The following is a 25362-nucleotide window of genomic DNA, read 5'->3' as shown; positions in this document are numbered from 1 at the left end:
TTGATTTCCACATCTTGTGTTCGGTACTTGATGGGATTAAACCGAGGTTCTGCATTTTCCGAAACTTTGCTTATTTCCCCACCAAGGGAGGAAATGTGAGTAACGAAAAAGAGGTGTGCCGAGGTTGCATTGACTCACCAGGCACAGATGCTATTGTAGTACATGTAGGCCGCAATGACGACACCCAGCTGGCCCTTGCTTCCCTGCATGGTGAACACACGTTGCGTCTCATCAATGATACACATGCAAGCCACAGACGAGGTAACAATCCACCAAGCCATTTGAAAACTTTTACGTTGGATTAGTTGTTAATTTTAGCAAGATGACGAAGGGGAGTAGCAAGAAGCCTGTGTGTGAATGGCTGGACATCCAATGCCGATACAAATTCAGCAATGGCATGCACAAACCTTAGTCTGTATTACGGTGATGTGCTTGGGGTCCGAATGCAGCCAGGAGTCCATGGCTTTGCACACGCTGCACAGGACATCCAGAGGGGGCGCATGCTGAGCTGGCCATGCATACTCCTGCACCTGCACCGCCAACCACCACCACCACAACAACAACAACAACAAACAGCATCATGAATATCAAACAACAAAGAATGCTCAATGAAGGTCTTCGGCAAAGTCTCATGGTGCCATGTCGTCCTGGAAAATGTGATGTGCGTCAATAAATTCCATTTGGCTCAAAGCCATGTTTCTGATTCATAATTACGACCCCGTGTTAATGGGATGACCCATAAGATTTGTATATTTATAAATAATCATGACGAATCGACTAATTGTCATCGAGGTGTCTATGTATGGAAGAAAATTAGCTTTAGGGAAGAATATAACCACATTGTTAGACACACCAAATACAGCTGGATAAGGATCTACAAGGTACTTTAACGCAGGAGGAAACCATTTGGTTGATCATGTCCACCACTTCATCAACGCTGTATTTGATCAATCTATGAGCTAATTGACTTAATTTTACTTGGGGAGGACAACAATGGGGGCAGGCAGAGGTACATCTGCATATATATATTTATATATTTCACAGTATACTGGTTCAGCCGTCATTGGCGACCGATCTGTTACATCTTGCACTACAATTATAGTAGTGTTGGTTTGTAAATCTGCATACATATACATACACATATACATATACATACTGTAGGTGAAAATACACAAAAGTGTATTTTGGGATGTGGGGTTAGGCAGTGCTTCCGCCGACTTGCAGGCAAAAGGTGAACAGCGAGTAATCCTCACTATCATTCACAGCCCGGTGTTTGTGTGTTTGTTTGTTGTGCTAACCCTCCTACAGTTCTGGGCCAATTACATCCAGACCTGCTACAGAGGATCAGCATGACCACAATTCATGCATAGGGGTGTTTTTTTAAAAAAAATCTTTGCTGATGCTCTTTGGGGGTGAGGGGGGGGGGGTGTGCAAATGCTCTCTGTAAATGTGCATCATGTAGCACCGCCTCGAGGTGGGGGAGGGTATTACAAGTCTCCAACATTTACAGCACAATATTCTTGTCCCCACATATTCCAGTGCAATCAGGTGTTTTGAATTATAAGCAGTAGGTATGTTTTAGCTTCAAGCACGTAACCTGGGTTAAAAATAAATAAATTTGCCGATAGAGCTGTGAGTTGCCGAAACACTGCCCAAGTTACGGCATGTATCAGAAGAACGTGTTGCGTGCTTGGAATAAGATCGCCCGTGTGGCGGGTACTCTGCAAGTTATCATGAAAATCAGAACAACAAGAGTGAGAATTGCTTTGCAATACATGTCCGCTACCGGTCCCAATGAATGTTCAACAGATAAAAAAATATGTTTGCGTTTAACGCATGCTCGAGCCGACACCGGAACCAAAATGAAGAAGAAGAAGAAACTCTTTAACCCACTGTGTTTTGCTCATTTCTCGGCTTTGCCGATTTCATATTAAAGATAACCAAATGTACACACATGAAGCAAAAATATGCGTACGGCTTATTTGCATGCAAAATGCATCGTGGTTCTACACCTGGGATCATTCTGATTGCACTGGGCCATCGACGAACACCCAGGCCTTTTGCTTGAGGATCTTTGTTGCATCATACAATGGTAGCACGTGATTTTGTTAGGGTGGAGTCAGGTCGGCTATCCAGCAAATGGGGTGAAGCAGTGGGTGGAGTCAGGGCAGCCGAACACTTACCCATGCATCATGTGATGTTTTTGAAGTCTAAAAAAGGCATAACTGTGAAAAACTGACGGAACACCTGAAACTTGAACTTGTTCTGCAACTTATCAAAATAAAGCCATGTACCAAGGTTAAGTTGAATATGTTAAAGGATGTGGAATTTTTTTTTTGAAAAAAAACCACAGGTGAGATTGATGGACAGAAGCACAGACATACGGAAAGCAAACCTGGAGTCCCCTCCAGCGAAACTGGAAGGGGACTCATAACTCGAGTGGCACTCGGTAGAGCGCACATATCTGCCAGGCTGAACAGTTTACATTTTGTATCCCACTGATAGGCTAGATTTGGATCCGGTCTTCAATCAAATCAAATTGGCTTGTTCTTGTCACCTACCCAACTCATCCACCAAGTTTTGTCATAACTCGTCCACAACTTTTTGAGATGTCATGATTACAGCCAAACACACAGAGACAGACAGACAGACGACAGACAGACAGGGGTGAAGACATAACCTCCGCCCACCTTCGGTGGCAGAGGTAATAATAATGATGCAGTAAATAAATAACTCATTCCCCCATTCTCGTCGAAATCACACATTTATGCAACGACACTTTCACAATCCCTACAAACAATTATGAGATACGAAGTGAACATTGGACACTATAATCATTTTTTTTTCCCCAACAGTTGAGACAACACAGTTTGAACATTCGGTGCATTTTTATGATAACAGGTTTTTTTTTCACATCTTTCTTGAAGTCTATGCTGAATGCTCACGGTGTGCTTAGAATAATCGTCTAAGCCCTACACATGTCTAAGTCGTAACTATTCCTGCCCTGCGAGAGCCTTGTAAATCGTAAGAATGTATCAGAACCTCTGGAGAACACTTTGGGGGCTCAGGGGGTAGGCCTCGAGCAAATTGTGATCCGTGAAAAGCAGCAGGGTGGTGTGCGTGTTCCTCCCGGCACATTCCTGAGCTTCCGTTGTTCCGTGAAAGTAGGAGGTGAGCAGTCGTGAATTTTTGGGTTAGTGGGTGTGTGAATGGTGAGTATGGGGAGAATTCAAATGTGTCACTTGTTAATTTAACTTCACCAATTACTTTCTTTGAATTAATCTGATGTACAGTTTCTTAGTGTCCATACGTTGCTTGCGATGGTTCTCACCTGTGGATGGAGCTTTTCTGATTCTTGCTGTGAGCCAGAAAGGTTCAGAACCTGAGATTAACAAAACAATTGAAAAAAATTAGATTTATGATCAGTTTTCTTTTCAAATTCCTGGTCCATATATACATACATATATCTATCTATATATCAATATCTATATATATAAACACACACATGCACAAATACATACATACTTATACAATCCAATACGTCCCTATCACTTACGACAATGGGTGACACGGTAGCCATCTGTGCCATCTCTAATGCTGACGAGTTACAATGACTAGTCCACAGAAAAATACTCTCTTTTGGAGATGATGGTCTGGCATATGGCTCACTGCAACGTGGTGAAACGAATACGTGCTGAGGCCCGAGAACAGGAATGCCATGAGGTCCTTGGTCCGTGACAATAGCTCCATCACTGACTTGCGCACTCTTTATCTTGCTTTCCTCGAAGAACCTTTAATATGTCCACTTGAGACACCCAAAAGAGATCACGATTACCAAGGGCGATGAACAATTTGCCTCTTGATCCGTCAGGACGAGGCACTGTTTCACACCTCACACCATTTTCTCTAAGTCTACACTGCATATGCCGTGTCTCTCCCTTCATATCGCATGCCGTGTCTCTTCCTTCCCTTCCCTTCACTTTGGGATGAGTGTGAGCCTGCCAGTTCGTGCAGGGTGAGTCAGAGGCTGCACCCAAGCCTCGCTCTGCTGCTTCTTCTACTTATTATACTTCTTCTCCTCTCTACGTTTCCCACAATGCTTCTGATGGTGTCCCTGTCTCATGTTATAACACAAGTAAGATGGTAGAAGGGGCTCAATAATTATTGTGATAATGTGTTAAATAAAATAATTATTGTGTTAATAAAAATAAATAAAAATAATTATTGTGTTATCACTTATAAGTGATAATGGATAACATCACTGATATTTGTTGTCTTTCATTGGAATACCCCACAGCCAACTCTGCATGTGCAAACGCATGATTACAACACCAGACTTGATAATAATAATAATAATAATAATAATAATAATAATAATAACAATAATGACCAGGAATCAGTGCCAATCCATTGATGATTGGCATTTCCACATTCTGATAACCAAAAGATGTGCACATGCTTGCACACGTGACCGGAAGTGGTTCACTGTAAATGGCTGCGCGTGGTGAGCTGTGACTCTTGGCGAAAGAAGACTTACGGACCGCAAGCGAAACGTCGTCTGAGGAGGACTCTCTTTCCTGTTTGTTAAAAAAATTGGGGAGGAGAGTTTACTTGGGCTTTGTTTGATCGATTGGTTGGCCGTGATGTGTCGCTGAATGATGTATTGTCCCAACCACAACATGTATGTATGTATGTATGTATGTATGCATATATATAGTGTAAACATAAACATAAACACACACACACACACACACGACATGTGGCTCATCATATAATACAAATGAGGAGTGGCTCACTCTCCCACTCACCAGGTAATTGTTCCCATGCTTGGAGCGCAACATTGAGGCAAGCTCAGCCATCTGACGGTGCGAGATGGAGTTGTTCGTGATTGATGGAGATGTGGTGTTGGTTTCTGTCCTGGTGGTTGCATAACTGTGACTATGTTGTGGGAGCAACACAGCAAGTATACGTTCTGTCACATAGGTTAGATCTGGCTCTGGTTGTTCTTCCATGACTCCACACTTCGTGTGTCTGCAGAGGAGAAGAAAAAAAAAAAACACACACACAATGAGTTTTCTTCACTAATTTACCCTACGTATTGATGTCATTCAGATTTATTCTCATTCAATTAATCACTCCAAACAAAACAGAACATAGATTGTTATCAAAGGTCAATGACACCAAAAAACACACCATTGTATAAGATTAGAGGATGAGTGAGTGCTGCGTATGTGCAAAAGTAACAAAAATACATAATCCATACGAGTTTCTATTTCTACCTCCCCAACAACGTCACGTAAGAGAGTCACTTAAACATCAGGATTGATTGGTCCTGCCCCTCAGATGGCAGCATTTTGTCAAAATACTCTAACTAGCATGGAGGAATGAATCGGGGATTTATAGTCAAGAAGATATTCGACAAGGAAGTGATGTGAAGATTCTGATTAATTTTTAGGTTTGGGACAGTGACGATGGCAAAGGGGAGAGTGTTCCAAAAAGACCCGGACAACTTTGGCTGTTAATATATTTAGTACCACAAATGATACAATAAAAACCCTTGTTTTATGATTCAGAAACTCGTATGAAGTTTTCGTTATTTTCAGGTCTGGTGGTTTAATGCGCAAGAAAATGGCGACTCCACAGGGGAAAGCTCAGCGCGTCAAATGGTTCATCGAGACGAGATCCGTCAGGCAAGTTCAGCGTAATTTCTGCACAACATGTGGAAGGAATCTGCCACCGCAGACTAGTATCAGAGAGTGGTACAAGAGGTCTAAGGAGACTGGAAGTTGTCAGAAACAGAAACGTACCGGTCGATCAAGCACAAGTGCAGTGGACGTTGAACGGGTGCGTGAATCATTTCAACAAAGTCCCTGAAAATCAACTTGATGCTCATCCAGAGAACTGGGACAACCGACCACCACTGGACACAGGATTTTGAATAAAAAACACTGAAGCTCCATGCTGATAAGTTGTAGATTCTGCAGGAACTCAAACCAAATGACGGACCCAAACGTAAGGAGTTTGCATTGGAAATGCTCAGTCGTATATAGAGGATGATGAAGATTACCTGAAAAAGGGCATGTTCACAGACGAAGCTTGCTTTCATGTTTCGGGGAAGGTCATCTGGCACAATGTGAGGATCTGGGGCTCTGAAAACCCCTTCTGTGGTCATTGAACACGTACACAACAGTCCAAAGGTCAATATGTGGTGTGGCCTTCTCCATGGCCACCTGGTGGGTCCGTTTTTCTTTGTGGAGGAGACAGTAACCTCAACAATTTGCATGAACATGTTGGAAGGATTCGCCTTCTCGCAGATTGAAGACCTGCAACCCGATATCATTTTTCAACAGGACGGCACTCCCCCTCAATGGGCCTTCGTCGTTCGAGCCGTCCTGAATGACATATTTCCAGGTCACTGGATTGGCCAAGAAGGACCAACCGCCTGACCCCCATGATCATCAGACATAACCCCCCTTGATATTTTTCTGTGGGGGCTTGTCAAAGATGGTGTCTCCAACACCAAAGTGGCGAACCTGCAGCAGGATCTTCATTCTCAGATCACAGCTGCATGTGCACTGGTGGATGCAAACATGCTGAGCCAAACATGGCAAGAACTTGAGTCCCGCCTTGAGGTCCTGCATGCGACAAACGGAGCTCACATTGAAGTGTAATGATGGCGTGCACAAAACTTTATGAGTTTCTGTATCATATAAACTAAAGGGTATCATTCAGGCCCGTCGCTAGGGGGGGGGAGGGAATTTGGGTGCAATGCCCCCCATGGCGCATCTGGTGCCCCCCACTTGTACACCACCCATTTATGCCCTGTTGTACTCTGTGAACAACTTAGTGTTTAAGGACGAGCGCCCACTGTGATGTCCTTGCTGTTTAAGAGTTCACCTGTGTGAACTAAAACCCTTATTCCAGATGTTCAACGTGGTGAATAATAAGGCCTTCTTGGATAAACTGTTCTTTAATAATTTCCTTCTTTGAATAAGTCAAGAGATAAGTGTGCACTTCCCAGCGCATCTCCAAGAGCAATTGGCAAGACAATACAGTCCAAGCCTACAAGATAAAAGATAATAACGCAAGCACCAACGCCAGCAGCCAAGACCTCGTGTCGAATGTCGATGTTGTGGGTGGTTATATATATATATATATATATATATATATATATATATATATATATATATATATATATATATATATATATATATATATATATATATATATATATATATATATATATATATATATATATATATATATATATATATATATCGTGGATCATTTCGTTTTTAGGAATAGCCAATCAGCGTTTTCGAGATGGAGACCCAAATTGAGCAGGTCACCTGATTGGTTGTAAGTTAGGTATAAATGTAATATAGTCATAATATGATAATATGATTAAGGAAAAGACATAAATTTACATCATTACCTTCGCATTCTGCGAAAGGTTATGTTTTGGTCGGCGTGTATTTATTTATTTATTTGTTTATTTATTTATTTGTAATCTTGTGATTCGTATAACTCAAAAAGTATTAAACCGAATTGTATGAAATTTGGTGGGATGATTGATTATTAGCCAGGAAGCATTCGATTAGATTTTGGGATCGTTCGGGTCAAAGGTCAAGGCCAAGGTCACGAAAAGGTCAAAATCGTCTTTTTACGATAACACGGTCAGTTTTTATTCAATTTGCATGCAACTAACGCCAAAATGTTCAGAATTCAACGCCTCATCTTGTGACATGCAATATGACACAATGACGCCCATACTCTTGTTACCGGTTAGGGGTCAAAGGTCAGGGGGGTCACGACCTTGAAAAATATGCGGTTTTTGTCATAACGCGGTCAATTCTTGTCCGCTTTACATGAACCCAGCACCAAAATGTTCAGAATTTAATGCCCAATCTTGTGACACAATGACATCACAACACTTCTCACCGGTTGGGGTAAAATGTCGGGGGTGGAGGGGGGTCACGCCCTTGAAAAATATGCGGTTTTTGGCATAACTTAGTCAATTCTTATTCGATTTGCATGAAACCAGCATCAAACGAGATTACCTTCTCTTGTTGAAACGTTGTATTCACCGAGCTTGCGAGTGAAGACTCGCCAAAACAACGTGAGTTGATTGTTGTTTAGTCCGTAGCCCCCGAAAGTCGGGGGGGTCATGACATTATAGATATGTGGTTTGTGTCATAAGACCATTCATATGAAACCAGTTCCCCACACTCATACCAAGAACAAAAAAAGTAGTGGCGGCGAAGGTATGCGCTCTATGAGTGCCCGTTCTAGTTAAAGATGAAGTGCACGTGCACCACGTGACCTTCACAACCCGTCAACCCTCCATCTTACAAAAGTAATTTTATAATAAAAATTAAAAATCTGTGTGTTTACAATCGTGCTTACATTTGAAATTATGCAGATAAAACCTGTTTTTGATGCATGGATCATTTAATAAATAAAACCATCAACCGTCAAATCTGGCGAGTCGTGAGATTAGTGACGCGAGTCACGAGGAACGAATCACAGAGCACGAGCTCGCAGCAGGAGAAAAAGACGTGGATGATGGATATACGAAAATGGCTCAGAAAAGGAAAAAATGCAAGCGACGAAAATGAAGAAGATGATGAAAGATATGTTGTTGGAGGAGGAGACGATCATGTCGATGAAATACTGACAGAAGCTGGCCAACCTGGCCAAGCCAGCAACGTTAGCCCTGCGGCTGGAGCCCCAGCGCAAGCAGCCGAGTTGCCACGCTCGGCGGTGGCCTCGGGACCGGGTGTGACTGTCAAGCCGCTTCCCGATGATCTTGGAAGTGAGAGACCTAATCAAGTTGGTATACAGCGGTACCCTGGCCATCTGTTGCAGAACAAGAGTCACTCGTTTGTGTCCTCGTGGTACCAGACTAATGAATGGCTGGAAAACAGTGTGCAGACATATGCAGCATTGTGCTATCCATTTAGTAAGTTTAACCCTGCACGCGGCCCAGTGGACTCTACTTTCACAGTGCGAGGCCACCGGAATTGGAAACATGCCGTTGAGAAAGGCAGGGGGTTTCACAAACACGCAACTTCAAAGGAACATTCAACTTGTGTTTTGAGGTGGAAGGAGAATGAGAGGCGCATCGATTGTGGTTAGGAGATTTCCACACTCCTCAATGCTGACCAGCTAAATAGAAACCGGTACTATGTGTCTGCTCTTATCGATGTTGTGGGATTTCTCGCCGAAAATCAGATACCTTTTAGAGGGAGCCTTGATAATTACAGATGGGCACAGTGGGCTCTTTCTCTCGCTTTTAAACTGCACACTCAAAAAAGACACCGAGTGAGCCAAAATAATAAAGAATATCACACGAAACGCAAGCTATACTAGTCCGGAAATGCAGAATGAACTGATCTGCACATTGAGTAATATTGTGACGGATGCCTTCGTGGAAGAAGTCGGCACATCGTGGTTTACCATCAAGGTGGATGGGACGAGGGACCCCACTGAATGTGAGAACATATCAATCATCATTCGCTTTGTATCGGCATCAAATGAAGCAACAGAGCATCTACTCACAATAGCTACAGCCGACGCTGGAGATGCAAAAACATTGACGGACCTAATAATTGCAGAGCTGACAAAAACAGGACTTGACACGTCAAAATATTAAGTCAGGTGTACGACGGGGCTTCGGTAATGGCTGGGAAGCACGGTGGGTGCAAAAGTTGTTGCAAGAGATATTGGAAAGAGAAATCCCCGATGTGCATTGCTTAAATCATCAACTCCATCTGGTAGTTATCCACGCACTGGCAGCAGAGAAAGCTGTCACCAACTTCCTCGAGGTTTGTTGTTGCCTGTACAAATTCTTCAGAAAGCCCACTGTTGCTGCACAGTATAAAGGTGAGCGGTTAAAACGACTTCTTAATCAAAGGTGGACGGGACATTTAGCCACCGTGTCTGTGATCACAGGATCTTTGAAGGATATCACATCCTTATTGTCGGAGATTGATGCAGAGCGTGCCTACGGTGTAGAGATGAGGATGGAGGCTATTGGGCTTTGGGGGAAGTCTCTGGGCCTGCCTTCATGTTCATTGCTATCTTTGTACAAAAACTGCTGATGTTGTTAGATGGCCCTAACTGACTCTTGCGGGCAGAGGACATGGACTTGCTAACGGAGTTGGAACTGGTGGCGAGTGCTACAGAGTGCGTGAAGAAACTCCGCTCTGAGGATGAGTTCACTGATCTGTGGAACAAGGCCAACAATGCTCGCACTTCTACACCTGCACCACCAAAACGGAGACTCACAACGAATAAGAACTTGGAACGGTTTGTAGTTTTGGAGACGACAGGACAAAACGACAATGACAAGATGGAACTGCAGTTGGTTTTTTACAGCGCAATTGACACTGTGCTTGGCGAGATCGCTCAGCGCTTCAGTGAGCGCAACACACAACTCGCCCGTTCACTCGCTGCCTTGAATCCTGAAAATGGCACGTTTTTGGATCCCCACTTGCTCCAGCACATCATGACATTAACAAAGTCAACCATCAGTGAAACAGAGTGTGTGGTTGCAAAGCAGTTTATTCGCTCACAGACAGAAAAGCAGCCAAACGAGAGATGGACAACACAAAAACTCCTCTCAACATACCACAAAACGCTGGAAGCCATGCCAAGTGTAGTGACTGCTATGAGACTTGGACTAACATTTGGTGCGTCCACTGCCATGTGTGAAAACTCATTCTCAACATTGAGGAATGTCTTCACTGACCATCGACGGTCCATGTGCCATGCACGCAAGGCACAACTGGTACAGCTGGTACGGCTGGCCTTCGAGAGAGACCTCACACGTAAATGCCTGAATGAATGGAAGGAGAAGGTCCTCAGAAGATTCCACACCGAGACAAGTCGCCTGCAGCTCTTCTGACAGTGAGTACAGCGGTATAAAAACTATACGAGGAGTTCAGATTGTGTGTGTGACTGCTGGTGATGCGTGTGTGGTTGTGGTTGCAGTGTGGTCGTGGTCAGCACCCGCCGTGGTCAGCTGCTTTGTATTTCTGATGTTTAAGTTAAATATTGTGTTTGGTGCTTTGCATATCCCATATCTAGTGCTTTGTGCATAACCTTACCTCTGTGTAATTGACTGCTTTAAATGCGGACCTTGTGGTATCTTCAGGCTGGTCGTATTTGCTGTTGATAGTTTTACGTGATGATCGCAGCTCATAGCCGACTGTATCTTATTTGAAAGTGCACTGATTCTGGTGCCAACCTTCCCCGTTTAGTCATTGTATCTCTGGTATATTGATTTTATAATGCCAATTATTGACAACACCTTGTATAAGTGCACCTGAATTGGTGCTAATTGTCTAATCATTGAATATTTGCATTGTGAATGTGCCAGTTTGTTGCGGCTCTCCTGCATTCGAATAATTTTAGGCCAAAAACATCGGAACATATTAAATCTAGCTGAGATCAATTTGGTTAGTATGCGACGTAAACCTCAGGATAGATGCGTCAATGCTGCATGAATACAATAGTATACCGGGTTATCAAAAATATTAAATATAATAATTGTGCCCCCCCACCATACAGTTCATATGCCCCCCTTAATACTGAGCCCTGGCAACGGGCCTGGTATCATTGTATCATTTGTGGTTCTAAATATATTGTTGCGGGCCAGAGGTCGGGTGAGAAGACCACTAGAGGGGGGGGGGGTTCTCGGCTCCCGCCAGACTCCCCGAAATTGTTCCATGACGCAGCGAGTCGCTTAACTGACCGTGGACGCCAATATCTCAACCACGTGACGGTGAGTCCTCAGTCTAGTTAATCCGGTTCCCTAAAAATAACCACGTGATTTAATTACCGGGAAACACGCTCTCGGTACGCTTTGTCCAAACCGGATCACTCTACCGGACCGTATCACTTAACCGGATCGGATGCAGCCGAGCGACACTGCCCAGGACGTACTGGCTAAAAGGAACGGATTGCTGGGAATAAAGTCCTGGCTAAGCTAGGATTCGGACCATGCTGGATCAATGAAGGAAAAGACAAAAACAAGCAGGGAACATTCCTAATAATGATTTATTTACAATGGGCGAGGAAATGTATGTGGTACGATCAAGAGATTTATTGGGGTGGGTTGTGCAGAGATAGGGGAGAGAGGTGGGGTTACACAATAAACAAGCAACTTATAAAAGTGGACGCAGAGCAGACCTAACCAGAAAATAAACCAATGTCACCCGCAGGGTGACCCGTATCTTGCCAAAAGGTGACCACGTGTGACTTATTTAAGGTCACACTGAGGTGAACAGAGCTGCTATCCACCAGGAGCGACTCCTTGAGGAATATCTGCCTACGAGAGATTCCGATGAGAATTGTTCTACAGAGTAACCATGAAAAATATGCTTTTGCCTCATAACGTCACCAAATGACGTCATAATGTCTCAAGCTTGACATATCTAGAAAGCACTCATCGAGGTGTTCAATTTGAGGTACTACACGATATGGTTCCTAAAACTTGAAAATTTGACCTTGGGGTCAAATATGTTTGACCTGAGGCGCTAACCATGAAGGTCAAGGCCAATCGCCACCAAAAATTAATCAGCTGAGCGCCAGACCATGAACTATATTCCCATGAAGTTTGAAGACGATCCGATCAAAATTACTCAAAAAATAAGGGTTTCGTCGACTCCCCTGATTTGCGACAAAGTGACCTTGACCTTTGACCTTGACCTTCAAAATTTTATGCGCTGAAAGGGACCTCTATAGGCCTCTGATATGCGAAGTTACAAAAATTTCCGATGATAACTGTGCTCTGCAGAATTTTTTATACGTGATTACAGACCAACAAAAAATAAAAATAAAAAAAACATACAAGCTGACTAACATATCTTGCAAAAACTTCGTTTTGGCAAGATAATAATAAAAACAATCTTCTGCAGGCTTACTTACATAGACAGGCGCCAGGACACACACACAGACACAGAAAACCCGATGAAGAGGGATTGAGGCAAGACAGGAGAGGAGTTGAGGCTACGGTCTCTCGGTACCTTTGTATAATTGATACGCAGTCCCTGAATGCACCACCAATATGTTTGGGGGGAAAGCTCCATGGTGCGGTACCTCTCTGACAGCTGGCGCGTCGTCTCCTGCTTCGGGTAGATCGCATCGAGACCGTGGGCATGAAGGAGGGGCTTGAGTTGGGAGGATGGAGTCAGCATCGTGTGGGCGGAGAAGAGGAGGAGGAGCCCAGCGATGACGACAGAAGCCGGAGTCGAAGTGATGCTGACAGAAGGCGGAATCGAGGTCCATCTTGAGCGGAAGGTGAGGCAAGGCAGCAGAGAGACAAAGAAGGACCTGCTCGGACCTTTATAGGCCCCGCGGCGCGGGGCAGGGGGCCACCCTAAAACTCGATGACGTCACCCGAATCGGGTGCTCTGATTGGACCTGACCCCCTGCGTGGCCCGGCCGCGATGGCCGGAAGCAGCAACATTCCACATCCGGCAAGGTGACCCTACGCCGCAAAGATGTCCCGCTCCGACCCCACGACATGATATGAATCGCCCACACCGAACTCCGCGCCATGACTTGCCTTTCAAGAACCCCCAGGCCGTGCCCTGATGACCGGCCGAGGGCAGCGTCGGTCCCGCACGCCCGCTTGGGCCCCCGACCAGCGCTGGCCAACGCGCCCGGTCCGTGTGCGCCATGTGGCTCGAGCTGCACAATATGCCTCTGCCCGATTGCAGCTTCGCTGTCCGTAGAGGTGAGAAGGTAAGATGTTATGGTGAACCCATGCACACACAGTGAGGTGTCCATTCGTGCCTCGCTCTGCATGATAAAGTGTAGTGGGCGGTACATTCATGCCCTGCTCTAGACAATAACAAAGTGTCGTGAGCGGCACATTCGTGCCCTGCTCTGTACGATAAAGTCGCGAGCGGGTCTGCCTTCGAGCACGCTCCGTACAGTGCGCATGGATCTGCCATTACACACGTGGCCAGCACTCGCGTTTGCCCGATTCTGCTATCGTGTGTGCGGGGCGAAACCCGATCGATATAATTAGTCCAGAAATAGGTTGAAAGGAATGCGCCGCTTGCGCCTTGCCCACTCGCATCCCACGCAACGTGGCGTGGGGTTGCCTTTCTATTATCGGCCTCGATACGCGTTCAGTGCAGCGGGGGCATCGTGCTGGGTGTGTTTCCTGTGTTGTGGAAAACACCATTGAGTGGAAATTACCGCTGCGTGTGCGTTTGGCAGGCTGTGCTTTCTACGGAGGGGTGTGGGTGTCGTGCCTGCTTGGCCTTTGCTGAGGATCCATATCACAGCGCAGGGCACACGTGGCTCAGATCTACCTCGGGAATAATCAGTAAAGAAGAGTAGAAATGACCTTAGAAATGGAATGAAGAAGAAATGATGTAAGCAAACCGAGCTATGAGACCCTCGCAACGCACGCCCCTGTTGTCCCGCTACACAAAAGGGAAGGGACTATCTACAGTCTACCAGTATATTAATGGAATAACTAACTGTCTTGGGACCACTCTCTCTTGGATGCATAGGGTTCCGAGAACCGCAACAATATTAACAATCAAAGTTTTCCGGGTCTTTTTGGAACATCCTGTACTTCGCGGATGCTGTTATAGGGCACCTCGACTAAGGGAAGAGCAGGATAGGAAGTCCCAAGAAGAAATGAGAAGGGCATGTGGAAAGGAAGAGTACAAAAAATATACCATCAGAGATGGGGAATCCCCCGCCATTGAAAAATAATTGAAATCAGATAAGCGGTTTTCCATTTATTACAAAAAACATTTTTTTCAAGATGGCCGCCCCAGTCGGCTATCTTGGATCTGGCCAAGCCCGAAATCAATCGGGTTCTTCCTTTTCAGGTGGTACATGTGTGACCCAAATTTCAAATCGATATGGCGAACAGTTTATGAGTTATCGCACTCACAGCTATAAATGTTGACGCTCAGCCAGCCGGACGGACGACGGACGGACGACCCGGGTGATAACAATATCCCCCTTCCGCCACGTGGTGGGGGATAAAAAGAGTAAAACTTGAGGGCCAGATCATATGCATCATCATCATCATCATCATCATCATCATCATCATCATCATCATCATCATATGCCTGTGGATGCTGGTTGCATCATTCCCTTCCCCCACGCTGCCTTCCCATTCCCCTCACACTGCCTTTCCATGTCCCTCATGCTGCCTTCCCATCCCCTCTTCTCATGCTACCGTTCCATTCCCCTCCCTTCTTGTTGCCTTCTCATTCCCCTCCCTTCATGCTGCCTTCCCATTCCCCTCCCCTCATGCTACATTTCCATTCCCCTCCCCTCAAGCTGCCTTCCCATTTCCCCTCCCAACATGCTGCCTTCCCCCATCCCTCCTCTCTCCCTCCCCTTTCCACTTAGCCCTCTTCCTCACTCCCCTCCCAGTGTGTCTTGCAATGTGTGGTGAGGCATGGCTCTCTCATCCCCTCTTCACTCTCTCCCCATCACTCCTCGGCCCATCCCCACTCGTTTTCCCCCTCTCTCGCCCCCATCCCTCCTTTTTCTCCTCCATCCCTCCTTACTCTCACCTCCCTTTCTCCACCACCCCTCCTCACTCTCCCTCCCCTCCTCACTCTCCCTTCCCCTCCTCACTCTCACCTCCCTCATTCTCCCCCATCCTCTTCTCTCCTCACCCTACTCTCCCTATTCCTCTCTTTATATCCCTTCTCCCTCTCTTCCTTTCTGCATATGTATATATATATATATATATATATATATATATATATATATATATATATATATATATATATATATATATATATATATATATATATATATATATATATATATATATATATATATATATAGGATCTCCGCCACTCCGGCGTGTGGGCGACCGCTTTTAGCTAATTGCAGCCGCGCGCGCCCACCGAACGTAGCAATCCAGTCGTAACTTCCGGATCAACGCTGAAATCCAGCTACGGGTGTGTTTTTAATCACACCACAACCTTGTCAATGCTCTGCCCGCGCTACAGGGTCAATCGCCGAATTGTCGATTTACCTAATTATTCGCACGGGCAGACTACCGAGAGGTTGTACCTCAACGGGACCTGTACGGAAACGAGCCGCTTTAAGCAGCCCGTTCCGTTTGCGATTGCCGAGCGGTTTATTATTGCCAAGCCCCGTTGGACCTGATTATTTACCGGCAATTAAAAAAAAACCTATTTATTCCGAACGCAATTACGATAGCTCAATGGAGGAAGGGACGCAACGAGCAGGTGAATATTCAAACAATGGCATTTATTTATCACACGTAAGCAAGGCAATGAATGCAATGAATGGGGGTAGGGGGGCAAGATGCGAGCAAACAAAAGACCTACAGCCGTTCTATCTATTATTTACATACACTTAGTCAGTTCACTACTTAAAGGACAAGGTGCACCAACTTCCATGCAAAGAAAACCCCAGGAAAGGAAAGGGTAGAACAGGACCCGTAGGCCTTTACTGTTCCGCGGAGCTGTGAAGACCGAAAGAGCTCCGCGAGACCGTGCAGGTTACCTGCCACCCTCCTGGTGACTCGCTGGGCGACCCTCGATGTTTCGTCACCACTGGAGTTGGCGCAACGGCGACTCGGTTGGCCCAGGCCCCGCCGTGCGGCCTGGTTGATCAGGCCTATCCGACGACGCCTCAGAGGAACGAACGGGCCTTGCTCTTTTAAGAGTTGATGCTCTTTTAAGAGCCCGCCCACTCCTCAGCGTTGCTCGGACCGTCTCGGGGCCGGCTGGCGACTTCTCTCTGGCTGCAACCCGACCAACAGCCATCCACTGGACTCGAACCTCTGCAGCACTCCAGGCTCCGCTGCGCTCCGACGGCCAACAGCCCTCTACTGGACTCGAACCTTGGCGCTCTCCACCGGACTCCAAGCTCCACTGCACTCGACTCCGAACCCCGACAGACTGACTGCCGGCTTGGCGTTCCAGCGCGCCCTTTTATGGGGTACGGGGGTGCGTTTGATCTTTTACCCTCAACCTTTCACCCCCCGCTGGCTCCGCCCCTTTTGTCATTTTGATTCGATCTCGCCATCCTGACGCGGACAAAGCGGGCGTGGTAGAGATCATCGGCTCCTGCCCCAGTGAGGGAGTCCCCGCGTCTGTCGGCGGAGATGCTGTTCGTTGAGGACGCTGTGGCTGGCAACAAGATGGCGGCTTTTGTGGAGATGAAGGTGAGGCAATGTTGTTCGTTTGTGGAGATGTTGTTGAAGAGATGATTGCTTGTTTGTTATGGCGAAGGTGGTGAGATGTTGGCGGTTGTGGCGGAGGTGGTGAGGAGATTGTGGTGGTCGTTGTGGAGATGGTGGTGAGGAGATGATTGTTTGTTTGCCAAAATAAAGTAGCAAAAGAATAACGGCTGACTCAAAGATCACAGCCCGGTGACACGAACAATTGCCCTTTAGACATCGGTGGGGAAATCTAATCTGAACACACACTTATCGACATAACTGATCTCTGGGAAACCTGAATGGTGTTCTGTGAACTTCCACAGCCGTAACAATATATATATATATATATATATATATATATATATATATATATATATATATATATATATATATATATATATATATATATATCTTCAAGGAGCGTGTGCTTTTTAACATGACTATCTTCTCAAATTAATCCAAGTTCACCAGCACATGCACATTCCTTTCTCTTTGACCTCACTATTTCGTATTTATCCTCGGAAGTCTCACCACACATAGTAACCTCTAATGTATATCATTTCCCATATTCCGACTTCCTCCATGCTAAATCAGGAATGCTTCCCCCTCTCCAAGCTCCGAGCAGGAAAATGGAGATGGTGGTGAGGAATGGATTGGTGTGGCAACAAAATAATCGAGCTGTTTGATAGTGACGTTAATTAAAGAGGAATGGGGAATGGGGGAGGATGAATAAGAGAATGCAGATGGAAAAGATTGGGAATTAAGTATGGATTTGGGATGGAGGGTGGGGTGGGTGTTAATAAAAGGCAAAAAGGGGGAATAATGCATGAGGGAAGTGTGGAAGTGTGGGAGTGTGGGGGCAAGAAAAGTTAACCAGGAAGGTTAAGGGGATGAAGAAATCTTGAAGATAGCAGGTTTGGGGAGAATAAATCATTGGTGGAAAATGTCATGATGAATGAAGGACAATGAGAGAATGAAAGAGAAAGGCATGTAAGAGGGAAGAAGAGAGGAGTGTTTCATTCATTGACCTTCACTTACTTACCTGGGAGTTGAATTATTGCCGTTGGTTAATGGTGTCGGCGAGGCAGGTGACGGTACATTCTGCGGAAGAGAGAACAAAACAAGGAGGATAAAATCACTTTATCAGCATTCCGACCGAAGAACTACAGACAATGTGAAGGCATATTGTAGAGTTACAATGATAACAGTAAATAGGTGAAGAAAACTCCTGGGAAGTGTTACCTGCCGTGGGAACGGAATACCGACATGGACATGACATGGCAAAGGACGACCCATTCGGTTTACATGACACTGCAGGTTGGATGTTGGCGTTGGTTACAGTATGGCCGAGATGGCCAGCTGGCTTGGAACTCATCCAATGATGGAAAAACAAGAAAGAAAGAGGAAAACAAAACAGAAGAAATGAATGTGGCGTGCTCGGTGTTCCCATCTGAGTGGTTCCTTTACGATGCTGGAATCCCACATGTAATGTGTCGATAACGTTCATCGTCTTTGTCTGCAGACGGTATGCGTACAACCCCTTCCATGAGCCTTAGACGCTGAATAAACAGCGAATAAATAAATAAATAAATAAATAAAATGATGTGCCCGAGGAATAAAGGGAAATAAATTAAATAATGCGAAGTGAAAAGATGGGGGGGAAAGTTAAGGAAGAGGAAACAAGAGTAAGGATTAATTAAATGAAAATTAATTAAAATTATAAAGAAAACAACAGTTGAGAAACAACGAATTACAAGCGGAAGAGGAAAACAAGGGAATTATAATATAAGGAGGCAAGTTTTAATGGGATAAGGAAGTGTGATAATTAGGGAGGTGAGAAGGAATGGCAGGTGGAATGGGGGGATGGCGTGAAGAACGAGATCAATGGACGGGTTCAACGGCGGAACGCAGAAAGGTGAGAGGTGAGGGGAAGGCACGTGAGATTAAGAGGAAAGACAGGCAGCGAGGTCAGAGGTCAAAGTACGGTAGGTGAGATGAGAAACAAGCAGGTAATAAATAAATGGCAGGTGACGGTGTTGTTGGGTCAGCGGCGAGTTTATCCCATGGTAGCGAGTTGAAGCAATGGTTAACAGATCCAACTACCGGTAAAGGGAGATGACGAAAGTGAGAAACAGACGACTACTTCGTTAACGGTCCCAATTATTCCCAACTTTTTGTGGGATCGGTCGAGGAATGTTTAGGGTCCAAGTCTTTCAAGAAGCGGATCGCATGGCCAGGACTGCCATTTAGACCGTTAGACCGAAAGTGGCAGGAATTTGGAAATTTGACGGGGTGCTGGCAATACCTCTCCCACTCGTCCCTAAAGACACCGGCGGATCGTAAACGTCCACCGACGACGGGCGCCGGCAGACGGGTGCTCCGGTCTATCGTCCTACCGATGGACGACGCACAGGTCGACGCCTCGGCCTGAACACAAAGCGCCAGGATGGGGGTTTATAGCTGGGCCGGGATTTGAATCCAGGCTAGACGGCTCAGCGGTGAGTGTGCGTACCTCTAGGCTATCCTGCCAGCCCTGAAAAGAAGAAACAGAGGAGAATAACAAAACAAAACAAATAAATAAATGAGGTTGTCAAAATGCAGGTAAGTCAAGAGGTACAAACAATGGGATAAACGACATAGTGGGGACACGTACCGGAAGCATGGCGTGCTGTACAGTAGGCAAATAGCTGGCAGGCTGTCGGAGCAAGACAAGCAGAGCAGCTCAGAGGCAGACAGAGCATGTGCACATGGGCTAACACACAAAGGGTCTTCAAAAATATAAACTACCCGGAGAACCAATGAGGGCCCATCGTCACAATGTCGTGAAATGTTCTGTTAAATCTTCTGGACATTTCACCTGCCATTGTTGGGCTTTGATCACAGGTGCCAGGTAACCTTTCATTTCTGTTCCTTCTGATCTTACATTTGGCAGAATGTGCTTGTAGGAACCTCACAAAGAATGAATAATATTCCACAAACTGCTCAGGATGTTACATCGAGGAGCATTTTACTGCAATTGTCCCCCCCCGCCCCCCCCAAGGTCGGTTGGCTCACTCAAGGCCTCGTCCTTACCAGCTCACAACTGACGATCTCCGCGCATGAAGGTTCTACCTGCAGGAGACAAAGGGAAGAGAAAACTTTTCAACATCATTTCAAGGTAATCAAATGATACTGCCTTCAATCTTTTAGTCGTTCGTTAACATTGTTCATTTTTAGAATCACGCTTTGTTATTTTTTTTTTAATAACGTTCAACTAACCCAGACAAAAATGCTGCAGTTAGAACTGTAGTATATGAGAGTATTACTCTCATATACTGGAGTTGGGAACCAGTCCCACGACAGTAGTCTGCAGAGAGTCACTACCGGAAAAGAATGCTATTTTTGCCTGGGATGTGCAAGGATCAGAGGCTAGTCCAAAGCCTTTGAGGTTTGTAATCTCCTAAAGACCATTTACAGGGTATGGCATTATAAAAAATCCCTTCTTCCCCTTTCTTTGTCTGCACAACTCTCATCGTCTCCTCGAGTCGGACATCACGGCAAGGAAAACGTGATGTAACCAGAGGAGAGCACGTGGCTGCCATCCTTCGTAACAAGGGGTTGATGGCAATCAAGACTCGTCCCCCAAAAAGGGGCTTCGGTCGGACATATCTGCAACAGGTCTGGTGATCATCGAGATAAAGATATCTTACACCACGACATTATATTCCATGAAGGAATGAATCCAGGAATCGTAAAACAAAGCATTTCCATTGGAGCGATCTGCATTCCAGACATCGTTTTGATGAAAATTCCATTTCCAGGGTCATACATCGTAAGCAAGTGATAGTTAGGATGGGATGTTCGTCAGCTGTCCCGACTGCAATGCAGATGTCTAACAACCCAAAGGCCTCTCAGAATAGCTTTGAGATGATGTACATTCATCTGTCAGCTCTCTCGCCTTAGTTAGAATCATGGCCAAACTATAAACCAACATTCTGGTGTTTCGCATGCAAGGCGGTCCATCAATGTGTGCGTCGTCCATCGGATGGATGTTCAGCCAGAGAATCCATACGTGGTCACTGGTCGTGGGGGAACATTAATCATTCCACAGTGTCTTTCGTGAAAACTAGGCGAGTTATCACCGGCACGACCGAACAAGCAGGAACGACCAAACCAGCGACAAAACCAACCAAAACAACAAAGACAGCCGACAAGCCAAAACCAGCGGGCACGACAAAACCAGCAGGCATGACCACACCAGCAGGCACGACAAAACCAGCCAGCATGACAAAACCAGCAGGCATGACCACACCAGCAGGCACGACAAAACCAGCCGACACGACCAAACCAGCCAGCATGACAAAACCAGCAGGCATGACCACACCAGCAGGCACGACAAAACCAGCGGGCACGCCAAAACCAGCGGGCACGCCAAAACCAGCGGGCACGCCAAAACCAGCGGGCACGACAAAACCAGCGGGCACGCCAAAACCAGCAGGCACGACAAAACCAGCGGGCACGACAAAACCAGCGGGCACGCCAAAACCAGCGGGCACGCCAAAACCAGCAGGCACAACAAAACCAGCGGGCACGACCAAACCAGCGGGCACGCCAAAACCAGCAGGCATGACAAAACCAGCAGGCATGACCACACCAGCAGGCACGACAAAACCAGCCGACACGACCAAACCAGCCAGCATGACAAAACCAGCAGGCATGACCACACCAGCAGGCATGACCACACCAGCAGGCACGACAAAACCAGCCGACACGACCAAACCAGCCAGCATGACAAAACCAGCAGGCATGACCACACCAGCAGGCATAACCACACCAGCAGGCACGACAAAACCAGCCGACACGACCAAACCAGCCAGCATGACAAAACCAGCAGGCATGACCACACCAGCAGGCACGACAAAACCAGCCGACACGACCAAACCAGCCAGCATGACAAAACCAGCAGGCATGACCACACCAGCAGGCACGACAAAACCAGCGGGCACGACCAAACCAGCCAGCATGACAAAACCAGCAGGCATGACCACACCAGCAGGCACGACAAAACCAGCGGGCACGACCAAACCAGCCAGCATGACAAAACCAGCAGGCATGACAAAACCAGCGGGCACGACCAAACCAGCCAGCATGACAAAACCAGCCAGCATGACCAAACCAGCCAGCATGACAAAACCAGCGGGCACGACCAAACCAGCCAGCATGACAAAACCAGCAGGCACGACAAAACCAGCAGGCACGACAAAACCAGCCGACATGAGAAAACCAGCCAGCACAACAAAACCAGCCAGCACGACAAAACCAGCCAGCACGACAAAACCAGCCGACATGACAAAACCAGCCAGCACAACAAAACCAGCCAGCACGACAAAACCAGCCAGCACGACAAAACCAGCAGGCATGACAAAACCAGCAGGCACGACAAAACCAGCCAGCAAGACAAAACCAGCAGGCATGACAAAACCAGCAGGCACGACAAAACCAGCCAGCAAGACAAAACCAGCAGACACGACAAAACCAGCCAGCACAACAAAACCAGCCAGCACGACAAAACCAGCCAGCACGACAAAACCAGCCAGCACGACAAAACCAGCAGGCACGACCACACCAGCCAGCACGACAAAACCAGCCAGAACGACCAATCCACCAGTCATAACCAAACCAGCCAAAACAACCAAACCACCAGTCATAACCAAACCAGCCAAAACAACCAAACCACCAGTCATAACCAAACCAGCCAAAACAACCAAACCACCCAGCATAATTCCCTTGCCAAGAGACTGTGTTGCCAGCATCAATGTTGTGTAAAGAGTATGGTAAATTGATGATGATGATGATGATGATGATGATGATTGTAATGATGAAAATCCCATCATGTATTTTGCACAAATAGGCCTTTGTCAATGTTATGGTCCAAAATCCTTTAGATATAATTCACAAAAAATATATGTTTGTAAAACATTTCAAGGGTAATTTTATGTACATCGTCACATGGGCATGCGGTTTGCGTTGAAATCGCACCACCTATTTATTTGAACGTGGCCTTGGGGTGTCACGAATGATATAAAGTTCTACATCTTTGAAGGGATGAAACAACAATGGTATCCTTGTACACTGATTGGTTCCTCCCCCCCAAAATATGGCGATGTGATTACGTCATCTCGATGATACTTAATGCCTGGTGTTGGCTTAATGGCTGGAGTGGTGGGCCTGGGATCATAGGATCCTGAGTTCAAACTCCTCTCGGCTGTTGAATTAACACCAGGTGGGGTTGACTCTGCCTGTCATCCTTCCGAGGTCGGCAAAATGAGTGCCAGCTTGCTGGTATCCTGTGTCAGAGTGGTTACCCGTCCAGGATTGTGTCCAACAGCCAAGGAGACTGCTGAGGCAGCACCAACGCTCTGCATGGAGTATGGTCCCAATGCATGGATGGATGGATGGATGGATGGAGGATACTTTTGCTTGGAGAATCGTGTTTACGTGCGGCCTACATACGCTCTGAAAAACTCTGAACTCTAAAAACTACTGAGAATGTCAAGGCCATCCGTTGCTGGTTGTAGCAATACCGTACAACCAAAGATGGTGTGAGCATGCATATTTTCCCCAAAATATCCAGCCGTAAGGAAAATTTTGCCAGCCAATGTAAAAAACTGCTTCAAGAGTCATTTGCAGGGTCCATTTTGAAGATAATTTTTTCGACACTGGCCTGTAATCCCAGTTTGAGATGAGTAAATTGAAGCGATTGAAAGCGGGCGCGATCCCCACAATGATTAGAGATAATTCTAATGGAATGAAAAATAATAAAATGGACAAAACGGCAGTGAAAATGGGCCATTCAAAAATTACGTAACATATAGGGGGGGGGTTGGGGGTGTACGTCCAAGGCTGTTAGAGTGGTACTGAGGAGGGGGGGGCGGGATGAGGGTTGTATGTCCAAGTGTTACAGGAAGTGGGTGTTTTCAGTGATGTTACATTACACTAATTAATCAATCAATGACAACTTTATGTCTGGTGTTGGCTTAATGGTCAGGGTGGTGGGCTTGGAATCCTAAGATTCCAAGTTCAAATCCTGCTCGGCTGTTGAATTAATACCAGTTGGGGTTGACTGCCTGTCATCCTTCTGAGGTCGGCAAAATGAGTACCAGCCTGCTGGTATCCTGTGTCAGAGTGGCGCCCCGTCCAGGATTGCGCCCAATCGCCCAGGAGACTGCTGAAGCAGCACCAACGCTCTGCACAGAGTCTGGTCCCAATGGATGGGAGGATGGAATGACAACTTTGTTCCAGGTACCCTTTATTAAAAGATGCACGTATTTAATGACACATGTATTCATTAAGTTAATGAAATGGGCAAATCGCTTTATTTAAATTCCGTCATTGCTTTTTTTTCAATTGACACTTAATATCATTTGCAAATGAAAGCAAATGAACATATTTAGAAACATTACATCACTCTGAGGGATAAGTCTGATGATGACGTCATTGCAGGGATTCTGATTGCTGCCTGGTCTTATTGACGGTACACTGCACCATCTTTACCTTTTCAAATATAGTTCGGAGCGATGGTACAGTCATGTTCAATCAGTGTTGGTTAACCTGTTGTACATCACTCACTCACCAAGCAAAAATAGCATTCCTTTCCTGTAGTAATTATCTGCAGACTACTGTTGTATAACCTGTTACCAACTATAATATATGAGAGTACTACTCTCATATACTAGAGTTCTAACTGTAGCATTTTTTGCCTGGGTCACTACATTATTGTGGGGTGTGGATGGGGGTACATGTACATTGTGAGAAGAGTCCCATCTCGTTTGGTAATAAACATCTATACATCTCATACTCCACTGTACATCTTGACACGAGAATTTTTAATTTCAAAGTGATTCTTCACCATTGAGAGATGGAGCCAAAAAACGATGTCGCACGATATTTCAAAACGTTGTGGACGGATTATGACAAAACTTGGTGGATGAGTTGGTCAGGTCACAAGAACAAGCCGAATCCGTTTTGGAGGTCCAGATACAGATCCGGCCTGTCGGTTTGGTTACAACACGTAAACTCTTCAGCCTGGCGGAGGTATGTGCTCTACCGAGTGTCATTCTAGTTACTGCAATAATTACAAATAAGTGTTGCATCAAAATATCACTAAACCCCACATTTACCACATTCTAGCT

General features: G+C 45.9%; 1 protein-coding gene and 1 long non-coding RNA gene across 12 annotated transcripts in view; one reads left to right on the top strand and one right to left on the bottom strand.

Annotated features, from left to right (window-relative positions):
• The window catches only part of LOC147029242 (tensin-3-like), a 294302-nt gene that overhangs the window by 87931 nt on the left and 181009 nt on the right, over positions 1-25362 (bottom strand). For 4 of the 11 annotated variants that reach the window (XM_085880149.1, XM_085880150.1, XM_085880156.1 and 1 more), the window contains 7 exons: positions 20264-20302; positions 19845-19886; positions 18234-18292; positions 4809-5031; positions 3332-3382; positions 408-530; positions 139-203 (listed from right to left, as the gene is read on the bottom strand). In XM_085880149.1, coding sequence (XP_085736275.1) covers positions 139-203; positions 408-530; positions 3332-3382; positions 4809-5031; positions 18234-18292; positions 19845-19886; positions 20264-20302 — 602 coding nt within the window. Of the gene's footprint in view, positions 1-138; positions 204-407; positions 531-3331; positions 3383-4808; positions 5032-13104; positions 13270-18233; positions 18293-18433; positions 18770-19587; positions 19725-19844; positions 19887-20263; positions 20303-25362 lie in introns of those variants that run through there. The other 7 variants (XM_085880151.1, XM_085880157.1, XM_085880153.1 and 4 more) reach the window with 4 other exon arrangements.
• On the top strand, positions 20126-24977 carry LOC147029243 (uncharacterized). Its single transcript, XR_015057852.1, has 3 exons — positions 20126-20348; positions 24314-24472; positions 24674-24977. It is a non-coding gene; the product is annotated as an uncharacterized LOC147029243 (long non-coding RNA).

This window comes from Eptatretus burgeri, chromosome 4 (assembly GCF_056783735.1).
Source record: "Eptatretus burgeri isolate ZD-2024b chromosome 4, Ebu_testis_v1, whole genome shotgun sequence".
Classification (NCBI taxonomy): Eukaryota; Metazoa; Chordata; class Myxini; order Myxiniformes; family Myxinidae; genus Eptatretus; species Eptatretus burgeri.
The sequence above is the reverse complement of the archived record's forward strand: the minus strand, read 5'-3'. Positions and strand labels throughout refer to the sequence as shown.